Below are 16,141 nucleotides of genomic sequence, written 5' to 3'. Positions count from 1 at the left end.
TATAGGTTCTTAATAGATAATTACTGCTTACAAATTTCCTATTGTAAATTGCATCGTAGGAAAGATAAAGCAATTGATCAGAAAAGTAATGGTTTCAAGTTGCTTATTTAAAGAAAGTTTAATGTTTGTCACTTTTATTCTTTCAGAAACACTGTGACAGACAGAAAGCTAATTTGCGAATTCGTTACAAACCTTCCCTTTTTCAGCATGTAGGAACTCACTCTTCATTGGCTGGGAAACTTCAGCCACTAAAGGTAAGCAGAAATGAAGTGAAAGCTTGCTGCAGAATGTCTTGATTTGTATTAACTGCTTATGCTGTTGGTGGCTCTTAATATGATGAGATGTTGTTAACAAATGTTCTTGCCAGTTCAAAGTAAAGCTGTTTAACTAAAGCATCGGTTTTCTGTCAAAGTTTTCATCCACTATCTACACCATGCCATGAGCTATTCTCCTCCTATCCTTGCTAGCAAATCCAATTCTAGCTTCCCGCAGCAGTAAATTTCAAATTGTCATTTTTCAATTCTATTTGGTTCTGTTTTAGCTTAAAGCTCCACTCTGCAGTCCATTTAAGTTATTTTTACTTCTTAATTACATTTTGTAAAATGCTTCCAACTAACAGGACAACTCGTGAGAGAACAAAAGTAATGTATTTTTTAGATCTAACAACAATCTCAAAAGTTCTTCACCACAGGAAGACTTGATGCTTCTGAATATCGTTTTTCCTGGTTTTGTTGATCTGGGCACTTACCGTTCAGAGGTACCTGCGTGGATTAAGCTGTATACTTTTAAAAAATTTTACTACAGGCTCCAAGGTTGGAATTTTCCGACCCCCACCCACCGATGGGATTTTCTAGTTCCGCCAAAGTCAATGGACTATCGAACAGCTCGTTGCATTTTCTAGCTCTGCCCTGGCGGGGCCGTAAAATTCTACCCCAAGTCTGATCAATATGTCACCATTGCTATGAGACTTTAGGACAATGTGGACTTTGGTATATTAGTGCAACTATATGTAACATCCTTTACTGATGTAAAATTACTCATTAAACAACAATCTGTTGAATTCTTCTTCACTGAACTTTGATTTAATGGTACAAAATGGACAAAGCTGTACATATAATCTGATGTCTTAGAATTACTAAAAGGGAGTCAATGGAGATGGGGCTGGGAGTGGTGGGCAGTTGTAACAGTAGATTGGAAATAGGTTAATGTGGCATCCATATTGAAAAATGGTGACAAAACGCAAACTAGCAACTACAGAGCCATTAGTCTTGCTTCCATTTTATTTTAAATAAAGGAATAAATTATCAGGAGCAAATCTGATAATCACCTGCCACAACAATAATCTAGGTGTTGATAGTCAGCAGGTGTTTAGAAGGGGAAGATCCTGGCTAAGAAATCTATTTGACTTCTTTAAGGAAGCGACAACCCAAGTGAACTGTGGTAAGTCCTACATCGTGATGAACCTCGACTTCTAAAACGATTCTGATAGTTTCACACAAAAGGCTATTAATAGAACTCATCACTGTGAGGATTCAGACTCATCACTCAGAATGAAAGCGAGACCAACTGAAGGAACAAAGGAGGGAAGTATTGAGTATGATATGTCAGGGCTCAGTGCTAGGACCAATATTGTTTCTAATTTACATAAATGATCTAGATTAGAAAGTTCAATGCAAATGATACAATCCAAAGTGGGGCAGAGGCAGTTTAGAAACTATCAAGTGAGCTGGACAAAATATATAAGTAGACAGAGCAATGGCACATAAAATTCAATGCAGACAAATGTACTGTGATAAGCATAGGAAAAAAATAGGAAGTTTGTAGATAACACTAAGTTAGGGGTAAATTGTGTAGCTGGTAGACTGAGTGAGTTGGGGAAAACTGTAGGAGATGGAGTTCAATGTCAGAAAGTGTAAGATCAATCACTTTGGATCAAAGAAGAGAAACCCAAATATTTTCTTGAAGGGGACAGTTGAGACTTGTGGAGAAGCAAAGAGATTTAAATGTCCATGTACACAAATAAACTGTGTACAGGTTATAAAAAGTATGCAAAAAGTCAAATGGAATGTTGGCCTTGGGGGTTGGATTATAAATACAAGGAGATCGCAAAAATTAGATTAATGTTGTCATAAAACCAGTTTACGATCGGCCGCTCCACCCGTCAATGGCGGGCCACGTTTCCTGTCAGGAAGCTAATTTCAATACATTAGAATCTTATTATAAGCCCTGCTCGCCAGAATCACCCCCCATGCTGGATCATGAGCTCATCACACCGATATGTTTCACAATGGCACATAAGCGACGTGCACCTGGCAACCTGCACTTCACTCGGGACTTTGAGGATTAGAAACATAGAAACATAGAAAATAGGAGCAGGAGTAGGCCATTCGGCAATTCGAGCCTGCTCTGCCATTCATTATGATCGTGGTTGATCATCCAACTTAATAGCCTGCTCCTGCTTTCTCGCAATATCCTTTGATCCCTTTTGCCCCAAGGGCTATATCTAACTCCTTCTTGAAAACATACAATGTTTTGGCCTCAACTACTTTCTGTGGTAGTGAATTCTACAGGCTCACCACTCTCCTGGGTGAAGAAATTTCTCCTCATCTCAGTCCTAAATGGTCTATACTCAGGCTGTGACCCCTGGTTCTGGACTCCCCCACCATCGGGAACATCCTTCCTGCACCTACCCTGTCTAGTCCTGTCAAAATTTTAAAGGTTTCTATGAGATCCCCCCTCATTCTTCTGAACTCCAGCGAATATATAATCCTAACCGACTCAATCTCTCCTCATATATCAGTCCCGCCATCCCAGGAATTAGTCTGGTAAACCTTTGCTGCACTCTCTCTCTATAGCCAGAACATCCTTCCTCAGATAAGGAGACAGAAACTGCACACAATATTCCAAATGTGGTCTCACCAAGGCCCTGTATAATTGCAGCAAGACATCCCTGCTCCTGTACTCGAATCCTCTCGCTATGAAGGCCAACATACCATTTGCCTTCTTTACCGCCTGATGCACCTGTATGCTTACCTTCAGCGGCTGGTGTACGAGGACACCCAGGTCTCGTTGCATATTCCCCTCTCCCAATTTATAGCCATTCAGATAATAATCTGCCTTCCTGTTTTTGCTACCAAAGTGGACAACCTCACATTTATCCACATTATACTGCATCTACTGTGCATTTGCCCACTCACTCAGCTTGTCCAAATCACACTTAAGCATCTCTGCATCCTCCTCACAGCTCACCCTCCCACCCAGCTTTGTGTCATCTGCAAATTTGTAGATATTACATTTAGTTCCCTCATCTAAATCATTAATATATATTGCGAATAGCTGGGGTCCCAGCACCGATCCATGCGGTATCCCACTAGTCACTGCCTGCCATTCGGAAAAAGACTCTTTTATTCCTACTCTTTGTTTCCTGTCTGCCAACCAGTTTTCTATCCATCTCAATACACAAACCCCAATCCCATGCGCTTTAATTTTACATGTTAATCTCTTATGTGGGACTTTGTCGAAAGCCTTCTGAAAGTCCAAATAAACCACATCCACTGGCTCCCCCTCATCAACTCTACTAGTCACATCCTCGAAAAATTCCAGTAGATTTGTCAAGCATGATTTCCCTTTCGTAAATCCATGCTGATTCTGTCCGATTCTGCCACTGTTTTCCAAGTGCTCAGCTATTAAATCTATTATAATGGACTCTAGAATTTTCCCCATTACCGACGTCAGGCTGACCGGTCTACAATTCCCTATTTTCTCTCTACCTCCCTTTTTAAATAATGGGGTTACATTAGCCACCCTCCAATCTATAGGAACTGTTCCAGAGTCTGTAGAATCTTGGAAGATGGCACCAATGCATCTACTATTTCTAGGGCCACTTCCTTAAATACACTGGGATGTAGATTATCAGGCCCTGGGGATTTATCGGCTTTCAATCCCATCAATTTCTCTAACACCATTTCCTTACTAATACTGATTTCTTTCAGTTCCTCCCTCTCACTAAACCCTGTGTTCCCCAACATTTCTGGTATGTTATTTGTGTCCTCCTTTGTGAAGACAGAACCAAAGTATGTATTTAGTTGGTCAGCCATTTCTTTGTTCCTCATTATAAATTCCCCTGTTTCTGAGTGTAGGGATCTACATTTGTCTTCACCAATCTTTTTCTCTTCACATACCTATAGAAACTTTTACAGTCAGTTTTTATTTTTCCTGCAAGCTTACTCTCGTACTCTATTTTCCCCTTCTTAATCAATCCCTTGGTCCTCCTTTGCTGAATTCTAAACTGCTCCCAATCCTCCGTCCGGTCTGTTGTTTTTTCTGGCCAATTTGTATGCCTCTTCCTTGGATCTAATACTATCTCTAATTTCCCTTGTAAGCCATGGTTTGGCCACCTTTCCTATTTTACTTTTGCGCCACACAGGAATAAACAATTGTTGCAGTTCACCCATGCACTCTTTGAACGTTTGCCATTGCCTATCCACCGTCATCCCTTTAAGTAATGTTTCCCAATCCATCATAGCCAACTTGCGTCTCATACCATCTTAGTTTCCTTTATTAAGATTCAGGACCCTAGTCACAGAATCAACTACGTCACTCTCCATCTTGATGAAGAATTCTATCATATTATGGTCGCTCATCCACAACTAGATTGCCAATTATTCCTTTCTCATTATGCAATACCCAGTTTAGGATGGCCTGTTCTCTGGTTGGTTCCTCAACATATTGGTCCAGAAAAACATCCTGTATACACTCCAGGAATTCCTCCTCTACAGTATTGTTACTAATTTTATTTGCCCAATCTATATGCAGATTAAAGTCACCCATAATTACAGATGTTCCTTTAGTGCATGCGTCTCTAATTTCCTGTTTAATGCCATTCCCAACATTACCACTACAGTTTGGGGGTCTATATACAATCCTCACTAACGTTTTTTGCCCCTTGGTGTTTCTCAGCTCTACCCATACAGATTCCACATCGTTGGAGCTAATATCTTTCCTCACTATTGTGTTAATTTCCTCTTTAACCAGCAATGCAACTCCACCGTCTTTTCCTTTTTGTCTGTCCTTCCTAAATACTGAATACCCCTGGATGTTCAGTTCCCATCCCTGGTCACCCTGCAGCCATGTCTCCGTAATCCCGACTATATCATACTGTTTACATCTATTTGCACGGTTAATTCATCCAGTTTATTGCGAATGCTCCTCATGTTAAGGCACAAAGCCTTAAAGCTTGTCTTTTTAACATTACTTGTCCCGTTCCCACTATTTTTCACTGAGGCCCTGTTTGATTCTTGCCCTTGATTTCTCTGCCTATCACTTTTCTTTATTCCCCTTCCTCTGACTCCATGCATAGGTTCCCATCCCCCTGTCATTTTAGTTTAAACCCTCCCCAACCACTGTTCTTTGCCAACTTGCTTTGGGAAGTACTCGTGATCATCAGCGCAGGTTTTGCAGGCAGCACCACATCACTTTAGGGGGGCTCATGTGCAAGTCTCTGCCTGCCAGACTAGCGGTAAGGCAGGGGTGATTTTTCAATGGCTGGAGGGGCAGAACTTACTTGGGGAAGGGGGAGATATGGCCTCAGGAAAGAGAAGAGGCTGCAGGGTGAGAGCTGCACTGGGGAAGGGGGTATCCCAGGGTGTGTGTGGGGGCACATGTTAATCTGTGCAAGTGGCCTCAAGATGGTGAGGGCTGAGGAGACAGTCTCCAGAGGAGATGAGGCCAGATGGAGATGTGAGGGTGTGCGTGAGAGTGAGTGGTGATGCCCTTGAGCTGGCAGTGAGTGAGATGCCAGTGAATGTGTGATGGGCTTGTGAGTGTGTGAGTTTAGAGTAATGAGATGGTTGAGTTACCCTGTCGGCATGGATGAGATCATTCATCCTTTTTCTTAACTGGATGACCAACCTCTTCTGTGTAGCCTTGACACTAACCATAACTGCCACCACCTCCCAAGCTGGCGTGGTGAGATGGCTGACCCTCCTGCAGCCAGAGCGGTGGCAGAGGACTTCACAGCGGGCTGCCGAATGGCATAACAGTGATGGGTCACTGAATTCTTCTTGACATTCGGGGCCATGTCTCCACTGGAGCAGTCCTAGGCTGCAAGCATTGAGAACTGTGTGCACAGCTGCAGTTTAGATATGGCACCTGGTGGGAGGAAACAGTGAGGTAATGACATTGCGGGTGATTCAGAGCTGCCCGCCAGCGATATGGTGTGTTTCTATGGCTGCATAATTAATGAAGCCGGAATCGGACAATACGGCGCAAAAATCCGCCCTTGTGGCTGGCAGCAAAATTGTCTTTTTTCATGTCCACCACCACATTAGTACAATTCAGAGAAAATTCTGGCCAATTTTAAAATTAGAGCTAGGCCAGCTAAAGAGTGAAATCAGTAAGTATTTTTCCACACAATGCACATATCTTCTCCATGTGGATGCTAGCTCAGTTGAAATCCACAAGACTGAGATAACTTGATATTTGCTAGGTAAGGATGTCAAGGGATATGAAGAAGTGTCAATGAAGTTAAGGTACAGATCAGCCACAATCTAATAGAATGGCTTAACAGGTTTGAAAATATTACTTTATATTAAACTGGGGGAGTAGAACTAGGAAACACAGATTCAAACTAGTGGACATCACTGCAGGAGTTCCTCAGGGTAGTGCCCTAGGCCCAACCATCTTCAGCTGCTTCATCAATCTTCCTTCCATCATAAGGTCAGAAGTGGGGATGTTCGCTGATGATTGCACAATGTTCAGCACAATTCATGACTCCTCAGATACTGAAGCAGTCCATGTCCAAATGCAGAAAGACCTCAACAATATCCAGTCTTGGGCTGACAAGTGGCAATTAACGTTTGCACCACACAAGTGTCAGGCAATGTCCATCTCCAACGAACGAGAATCCAACCATTGCTCCTTGATGTTCAATGGCATTACCATCATTGAATCCCCCACTATCAACATCCTGGGGGTTACCATTGACCAGAAACTGAACTGGACTAGCCATATAAATACTGTGGCTACAAGAGCAGGTCAGAGGCTAGGAATCGTGCGACAAGTAACTCACCTCCTGACTCCCCAAAGCCTGTCCACCATCTACAAGGCACAAGTCAGGAGTGCGATGGAATACACCCCACTTGCCTGGATGAGTGCAGCTCCTACAACACTGAAGAAGTTGGACACTATCCAGGACAAAACAGTGAGCTTGATTGGCACCACATCCACAAACATTCACTCCCTCCACCACTGACGCAGCAGCAGCAGCAGTGTACCATCTACAAGATGCATTGCAGGAATTCACCAAGGCTCCTTAGACAGCACCTTCCAAACCCACAACCACTACCACCTAGAAGGACAAGGGCTGCAAAAAGATGGGAACACCACCATTTGGAAGTTCCCCTCCAAGTCACTCACCATCCTGACTTGGAAATATATCGCCTTCACTGTCGCTAGGTAAAAATCCTGGAACTCCCTTCCTAACAGCACTGTGGGTGTACCTACATCACATGGACTGCAGCGGTTCAAGAAGGTAGCACAAGGACAACTCGGGATGGGCAATAAATGCTGGCCCAGCCACTGAATCCCATATCCCAAAAATGAATTAAAAAAAGATAATTTTAGAATTAATTTCCAGGAAATCCTCTTCACACAATGATCAATGCTTGAAATTAACTTCCAGATAGAGTATAGGTGGCAAAAATCCTGGGATAATTTAAGAAACAGTTCAATACTACAATGTAAGATTGGGGATGTTAAGGTCATTCTTGATGGATGAATCAAGATGGGCTGAATAGCCTTGCTCATCTGTAATTACCTTGTAATTGTGTGAGTCACAATATTGGCTACTTAAACAGATAATTAAGAATTTAAGTTTTACACATGCCTGACAATCAAATACATCTGCTAATGACAAGTTTGAATAAATCTCTGTTTAAGAGCTTTGACTTCAACTTAACCAGTTGTTTTGACACAATACAACTTTGGGACAGTAAAGTAATGGATTGCATATTTTCCAGTGTCATTTTGAAAAGTCCACTATCTCCAGCTAGATAGTGTTTACCAGTTTGTGCGTTAAGTGTCTATGATTTTTTTGTTTCAGGTCCTTATTCTAATCACTTTGCTTAAAATATAGGATAAAGATTTTAAGAAAGAGCTATTACACAAAGACCATTCAAATCCGACTGCTGAATTGACAAGTAGCTTGAAAGTCTATCAACATCATAGTCTGGACAAGGCCTACCAAGGGGATGATTTCTTCTGGGCATTTACTCCAGTGGCAGGGGACTTCATCAAATTCAAGTTCTTTCAGCCACTGAAAGTCAAAAGGTCTGTATAAAATTGTATTCTGTAAACCTATTTAATATATTTTTTTTTATTCATTCATGGGATGTGGGCTTTGCTGGCTGGGCGATAGACCAATCACCTGTATTATTCACTTCAATCTAGATTGCAATTAGATTTGGCCATGTTTACATTTTATCAAGACATTTCACCATTCCTCGATAGTTTTTCCAGTCTACCCTATTTATAGTTATTTCAATTGAATAAATTTCTTCACTTTACTTCAAACTGTGGGTCAATTTACTTGTAATCTTTACTACAATAGAAGGTAACACAGTAGTTGAACTTCTAAAATGTAACATTTAAACTGGTGATGTGGTATGTTATATGCTGATGTGCCAATATGTCACAGCATCAAGTGTAGAACATGGGTTCATGCCCATGGTTCCTCACATTTTAAGTTCTAATTTTGATCTGACAAAGGGAACCATAGAGGTATACAGCACAAAAGGCTGTATATTCTAGCCATCATTTTTGTACAAATACTTTGCTAGAGCAATCCAATAAAAATCCCAATTCTCTGTTCTTTCCCATAGCCCTGCAACTGTCTCTGCTTAAAAATTTTTACTCTTCCCTTAAAACATACGTTGGTCTCTGCCACTTATTTTCCTATAGTAAAGCATTCCTTCTTCTATCGGTGGTACTCCTTTCCAGAGAACAAGATGAAATAGGAAAGCAAATGATTCATGAGCAGTTGTTCATAAATCTCTAAAAAGCAAGTTACAGAGTGGCTTTGTCCACCATACTTAGGTACTTGTTTGACCGGCGCAGACTCGATGCGCCGAAAGGCCTTTTTTTGTGACTCTATGACCATTTGGGAATAGGTTACCTACCTGCCTCCTTCTGCACAATGGTTACGATATGAGCAGAATAATTGTTATTTCCTATTTTCAAAGGCATTTTTGAAAAATTTGCATATCTACAAGATAGTGACGGTAGAAATCGTCCCAGATACCTGAGTAAGATATTGCAAGTCAAATAATAGCTGTGGAACAAAAAACTTTCATAACACAGGATTTTCAGGAAATACAGGGAGAAGATCGGAGGGGGACAAAATTCTAGTGAAGCAAGTAAAAGTTTATCATTATATCAGGGCAGAATCATCCCAGATTTGCACTAAGTGCGGTAGCGGGCAGGAAAAAGGACGTTTTACCCGCCAGCCGCAATGGCGACTTTTTGCACCATGTCGTCCCATTCCTGCCTCATTAATTATGCAGCCACAGGAAATATGCCGTGTCGCTGGCGGGCAGCCTCCGATGTACCCGCCGCGCCATTACTTCGCCACTTCCTCACGCAGGGCATCATACTTAAACTGCAGCTGCACGCACACTTTTCAATGCTTGCACTGGAGGGCACCAGTGAAGACATGGCCGCAAGAGCCAAGAAGACTGCAGGCACCCAATTCAGTGGTTCATTACTGGGATGCCTTCTGGACACCGTGGAGGCCCGCCAAAAATGTCCTCTACCCTCGCTCTGGCCGCTGGAGGCCTGTCAGTCTCACCAGACCAGCTTGGGAGGCGGTGGCATACGTAGTCAATGCCAATGTTGCACACAAGAGGTCGGTCATCAAGTGCAGAAAACGGATGAATCATCTCATCCGTGCCGCCTGGGTAAGGCAGCCATCTCATCACTCTAAACTCTCATACTCACAAGCCCATCACACATTCACTGGCATCTCACTCACTGCCAGGTCAAGGGACACCACCACTCACTCTCTTATACAAACCCTCACATCATCATCTGGCCTCATTTCTTCTGGTGCTGCCTCCTCAGCCCTCACCATCTTGAAACCACTTGTATAGATCAACATGTGCCCCCCGACACACACCCTGGGCTACCCCCCTTACGCAGTACAGCCCTCACCCTTCAGCCTCTTCCCTTGCCTGAGGCCACTTCACCCCTTCCCCAAGCAAGTCCTAGCTCTGCAGCCATTGAAAAACCACCCCTTGGTCTGGTAGGTAGAGACCTATCCATTAGCCCCTTAAAAGTGATGTAGTGCTGCCTGCGAAGCCTGACACTAATGACCGCAAGTGCTGCCGAAGAAAGGTAGGCAAACAAACCTCGAAGTCCTGAGCGAAATGCAGCTTGTCAGGTGCACATCACTTATGTACAGTTGTGAAACACGTCAGCATGATTGGCCAGATGATCCAGCATGGGGAGATGATTCCAGCGAGCAGGGCTTTTAATTAGCTGTAAATGTATTAAAATTATGTTCCCGATGTTGGTAGCGGGAAACACGGCCCGCCATTGATGGGTGGAGCAGACAATTGCAAACTGTTTTCACGACGACGTAAAACCGATTCTTGGCCTTCTCGCTATATTGTACGTTCACGCCTGCCATGACGCCCAACACCAACAGGGGTGGAAAATTCCAGCCTCAGTAATGCTGTCATATTTTTTCCAGCAATAATGAAATACATCATGGCATCAGTTAAAAATAAATCAATGTACACATTCAACGGTGAACTTTATAGAGTCAATTTTAACCCCAGCACCCAGTGAGGGTGGGGGTCAGAGTTAAAATAAAGGCAGAACACCACAGGAAAGTGAAGACCTGATTAAAATTTAAAAGATGGTGTCTAATAATGCCAAACAGACTTTAAAATTAATGTGTCTGGTGCCAGCACTGATAGGGAAGTTGTGCGCGAAGGAAGAGCAGGCCCAGAAAAGGGTCAGAAAGATAAATAATTTTTCTTTAAAGTTTGCCTTGTAATGCAGAAGTGTTCCTCTATAGAACTATAGAACCACAGAACACTACAGCACAGAAAACAGGCCATTCGGCCCTTCTAGTCTGTGCCAAAATATTATTCCGCTAGTCCCATTGACCTGCACCTAGTCCATAACCCTCCAGACCTCTCCCATCTATGTATCCATCTAATTTATTCTTAAAACTTAAGAGTAAGCCCGCATTTACCACATCAGATGGTAGCTCGTTCCACACTCTCACCACTCTCTGACTGAAGAAGTTCCCCCTAATGTTCCCCCTAAACCTTTCCCCTTTCACCCTAAAGCCATCTATGTTTCACAAGGAAGCCTAGGGGCTCAGGCTTTCTTCCACCATCCAGCAACTGCCCACCCCTTACCCCCACCCCACTCCCACACCATCTGATAGCCTAGAAATATTCTCATGGGCCCCCAACTAAAGCCTCCTGTCGTGTTGATCAGCACCGGCCCATCAACCTCATGTCAATATCAATTTGGGCCCGGTATAATTAAATGAGGTGTGGGAGTTAAAATGTTGGCGAGCTGGGGCTCCATGCTTCCCCTTTGACCGCAGATAAGATCAGGACATTTTAAATAATCAACATCTGGGCAAGCATTCTATTCATTTTTGGATAATATGATTATCTGAAAGTTTTCTAGGTTAATGCAGCTTTCATTGCTGTGTTTATTGTACCTTCTGACTGTTTTTTAACCTGTTCAGAAATAATTAGATAGGGAAAATAAATAAATAAGAGCTTCTCTTGAAAGTGAACCTTATTATGTCCTGGGGCACTAGTTCATAAATGTTTATCGGGTTCATCTGTAATTCTTCTCTCTGCTATTTTAGCAGAAGCATTAACCTATTTAAAATAAGTAGGTTAACACTCCACTAAAGTCAAGGAGAGACGGCTTTCTGAGAAAGAAGTTAAGCATTTGCATGCTAGTATCATACAGTATAACACATTATCAAACCTTGCATCATACTGTCCAATTTTAAAGCAACAATTAATGTTCCGTATTCTGCCTTGTTCACTATTCTTGACTCTTTTGTTTTACAGGTACCTTTTTAGAAGTGGCAACGTGGAACATCCAGGCGATAAACTTATTAATACAACAGTGGAAGTTCTACCAGCTGATGTAAGCAAATATTTTATCAAATACCCCAGGCACAAAATTTGCATCTGTAGCACTACCAGACTACGGATGCCAGATGCCCCCCAAGTAGGGCACAGTGCCTCCAGCTGCTTCTAACAAGGACTGCACAACTCATTCCCCTGCTGGGATGAGCACTTGCGCGGGCGTCCGTTAAGAGAAGCGGAAGCCTCCCAACTGGTGCTGTCATGACATTAAACAGTTGTATGAGCTGATTTGACGCTCTATTCACAAACTTGGTCCATGCAGGCCCATTCAATGTATTCACTTGTCACTCACTAAACAGCATTTGTTAACCTACAAGGGGGCCCAACCCTATTGTATCTAAAGGCCAGGCACCCAACTTGCAGGTAAGGTAATTTAGAATAACTTATGCTATTGTAGAGATTCTAAAGTACTGTGGAATATTTTTGGAGATGCTTTGGTGAATTTCTGGATTTGGCAGGGAGTGTTGCGGCATCCTCACTGCAAAGGCAGAGGGGACCTGTCCACATTTGCAATTACAGTGCAGCTTTGTCTGCAATACAACAGGGAAATGGAGCAGAGGCTGTGAATTAGACAAGCTCTGTGCGATGTCCTCTGCCAAATTGGAGCCTTACTCCTCCAAGCTCCTTGGCAGTGACAGAAGGATGCCTATTAGGCCAGCCAATGCAGCTAGCATCTTGGTTTGGTGTGCGTTCTCACCAGCATTCTCCTGTATAACACCCCATCAAAATATTCGGCAGATCTCCTTTGCAATCTCGCACACCCAACCTCCCCCTGGTGAGTTGGCACACAAACAACTATCCTTTTCCCCTGGCTTACTTGAAGCCCACTCTTGCCCGATAACTTACCACATGCACATCCCAACTCCATATTAACCTCTAAGCTACATGTAGTCCCAGTATTTGAGCTGCTGGCAGCAAGTGGAAGATCAATCTTTATTAATGTCATGTTCTTCCTCTCTGCCTTCCTGGGACAGGTGGCAGTTCTTGGGTATCTGAAAGCAGGAAATCAGAAAGGGCGAGTTAGGGTGAAGGAAGTGGGTAGGGTGAAAAGCAAGAGGTCCATTGTCATGCCATCTGCAGTTTGCTGATCATGCCAGATAGCTGGATGAGAGTGAGCTTGGAGTTGAGAAGGGGCCCATTTCAGGCCCCCACCCACCAGCCTTTCGCCTTACCCCCCTCCATGCCAACTCACCTAGTATCCACTATGGGTAAACCTCAAGAACTATGCTGCCATAAAATACAGTTATGTGTCTATTGATGCCGTCACTATTTAAAAAAAAACACTCACTGAATAAAAACATTCAATACATTGAAATTAAGGAAGGAATTCTCTCCAACAAGACAGAATCTAATCATCTCCCATTGATATTCAATGGCATTACCTTCGCTGAATCCCTCACTGTCAACATCCTGGGGATTGCCATTGACCAGAAAATAGAATAGCCATAGAAATAATGTGGCTACAAGGGTACATCAGGCTGGGAATCTTGCAGCAAGTAACTTACCTCCTGACTCCCCAAAGCCTGCCCACCATCTACAAGCCGCAAGTTAGGAGTTTGATAGAATACTCTCCACTTGCCCGGAGGAGTATAGCTCCAACAACACTCAAGAAGCTTGACACAATCCAGGACAAAGCAGCCCACTTGATTGGCACCCCATCCTCCACCTTAAGATTTCACTTCCTCCACCACTGATGCACAATGTGCACAGTACTGTGCACCATCTACAAGATGCACTGCAGCAATTCACCAAGGCTCCTTCAACTACATCTTCTAAACCCATGACCTCTACCACCTAGAAAGACAAGGGCAGAAGATGCATGGGAACACCATCGCCTGCAAGTTTCCCTCCAAGCCACACACAATCCTGATTTGGAATCATACCGCCTTTACTTCACTGTCTCTGGGTCAAAATCCTGGAACTCCCTTCCTAACAGCACTGTCAGTGTACCTACACCACAGGGACTGCAGCAGTTCAAGAAGGTGGCTCACCACCACCTCCTAGCCAGTGAGGCCCATTAAAGACTATTAAAAAAAACCTATGAAAACAAACATTTCGCTTAAGTACTTAATCTCTTATTAAAAAACAAATCTTTCTATTCTATAACCATTTGTAGCTTTCAATCAAACAACTCACTTAACAGGCACCCCACTCTGATAATGTTAGGTTGTAAAATCAGTCATATACCACAAATCCTATAATGATAGCCCTTAGGCTTATGTCAACAGAGTGAAATAGCAAGCACTTTTTTAAAATCTCCACACATTTTCTTTTAGTTTTAAAGCCTGGCAGAGTTAAATTCCTGTGATTCTGTGATTGACAGCTTTGCCAGTTACAATGAGCTCAGACAGTTCCATTGAGTTTTGACAGCTCCATTGAGTTTATGGGCTTTTTACGCTCATTCATGTCTAATTTTAACAATTCAAAAGGGCACCTGACCTCTTCCAAAGGGGTACCTTACCTCTCCCAAAGTGAACATGATCTTTCCCAAAGGTATCCCAAAACCATATTCAAAGGGGTATTTTAGGTCTCCAAAAGGGTACCCTGGCAATCCAAATGAATCAAAAAGGTTCATACCTGCTCCTAAAAGGTCTGATCTGCACACTTGGGTTTCAGGCACCTAAAAATCACTCGAGTGGAGGCAGCTGCTGATTTATAAGAGCAGCTCCTCCATGAACTTTGGATGTGCAATGTAGAACCTGCCCCCAAACCTACCCCTCTGAAAATGGCGGAGATTGGGCTTTGGGGCAGGACTTCCTGGATTCAGGCCTTTGCCAGCATTTTCATCCAGGCAAAGAGGATCTCCATTTATGTGAAAATTCAGGTCTATATCTCTGTTTCTTCACTGTCACTGGATCAAAATCCTGGAACTCCTTTCATAACAGCACTGTGGGTGCACCTACACTATATGGACTGCAAGGCAGTTAACCACCACCTTCTCAAGGGTAATTAGGCAAGTGCAGCAAATGCTGGCCTAGCTGGCGATGCCCACATCCTGTGAAAGAATTTAAAACATCATGCTCTCAGGTTAACTAGGGACTATTAGAATGAAATCCTGCATTGAAATTTGCTGCTACTGGGCAGAATTTTGCCCTTGATGGGCGGGCGGGCCCAACCGACTCGGTGGCAGGCGGGCAGCCGATCGCCCTTGCCAAAACGGGCCCCATTGCCATTTTAAGTGGGCGGGCTAATTAAGGCCCGCCCAGCATGCCGCCCTATGGGAAGCGCTATGCGCTTCCTGTGCGGGCGAGGGGGGATTCCCCAACTGCAAGAGTGTACTCTTTTGTGCATGTGCCTGAAAAAGTGCACATCTCCCTGAGGCAAAGTGCTGCCTCAGGGAGATCGTTGAAAGGCTGACAAATATAAAAAATAGAACAATAAAAAATTCATTAATATATCCCCCTCATGTGAAAATGTCACACGAGATGGGACATGTTAATGAAATAAACAAAAACTTTATTAAACGCTTTTAAAACCGCTATCAAACCTCACCCCGCCGCTGGATGAGGTTTGTAAAAAAATCACTTACCCGAAGTTCGCACAGGCCCCTCAAAATCCTGGTCGATATGAGAGTAAATGGCCTTAACAAGGCCTTTAATTAATGGTGGGCGCGCGTCCCACTGCCCACTGACCGAAATATCGTGATGCCGCGCGCTGACGTCGGGATGCTCAGTGCGCGACATTTTAAGTGCTGGCATGCGGACTCCGCCACCCGTACGCCAGCCAGAAGATTCTGCCCTCTGTTTTCTTTACATTGGCAAACTGGATAGGATAAAGGGCAGGCGAAACTTAGATAATTTAAATTGTGGCAAGACAGAGATAGCTTTTATAGCTTCAAAAAGCTGAACTCCCCATACCTAGCACAGACTGAAAAGGGATGCAAGTTATACTCAATACAAGTAATTGTGATGAAAAAATCTCAACCATTATTGCATGATGTACACTGTATTAAACTG

General features: G+C 43.3%; 1 protein-coding gene across 4 annotated transcripts in view; it reads left to right on the top strand.

The window, feature by feature from the left end:
- LOC144678942 (alpha-1,3-mannosyl-glycoprotein 4-beta-N-acetylglucosaminyltransferase B-like) overlaps positions 1-16,141 on the top strand; it is a 285,879-nt gene that overhangs the window by 252,285 nt on the left and 17,453 nt on the right. For all 4 annotated transcript variants that reach the window (XM_078539086.1, XM_078539067.1, XM_078539076.1 and 1 more), the window contains 3 exons: positions 147-254; positions 8,135-8,328; positions 12,105-12,183. In XM_078539086.1, the coding sequence (XP_078395212.1) occupies positions 147-254; positions 8,135-8,328; positions 12,105-12,183 (381 nt within the window). The remainder of the gene's footprint in view (positions 1-146; positions 255-8,134; positions 8,329-12,104; positions 12,184-16,141) is intronic.

Source organism: Cetorhinus maximus, chromosome 1, assembly GCF_964194155.1.
Source record: "Cetorhinus maximus chromosome 1, sCetMax3.hap1.1, whole genome shotgun sequence".
NCBI classification, from domain to species: domain Eukaryota; kingdom Metazoa; phylum Chordata; class Chondrichthyes; order Lamniformes; family Cetorhinidae; genus Cetorhinus; species Cetorhinus maximus.
This window is presented reverse-complemented; position numbering and strand designations above follow the sequence as displayed.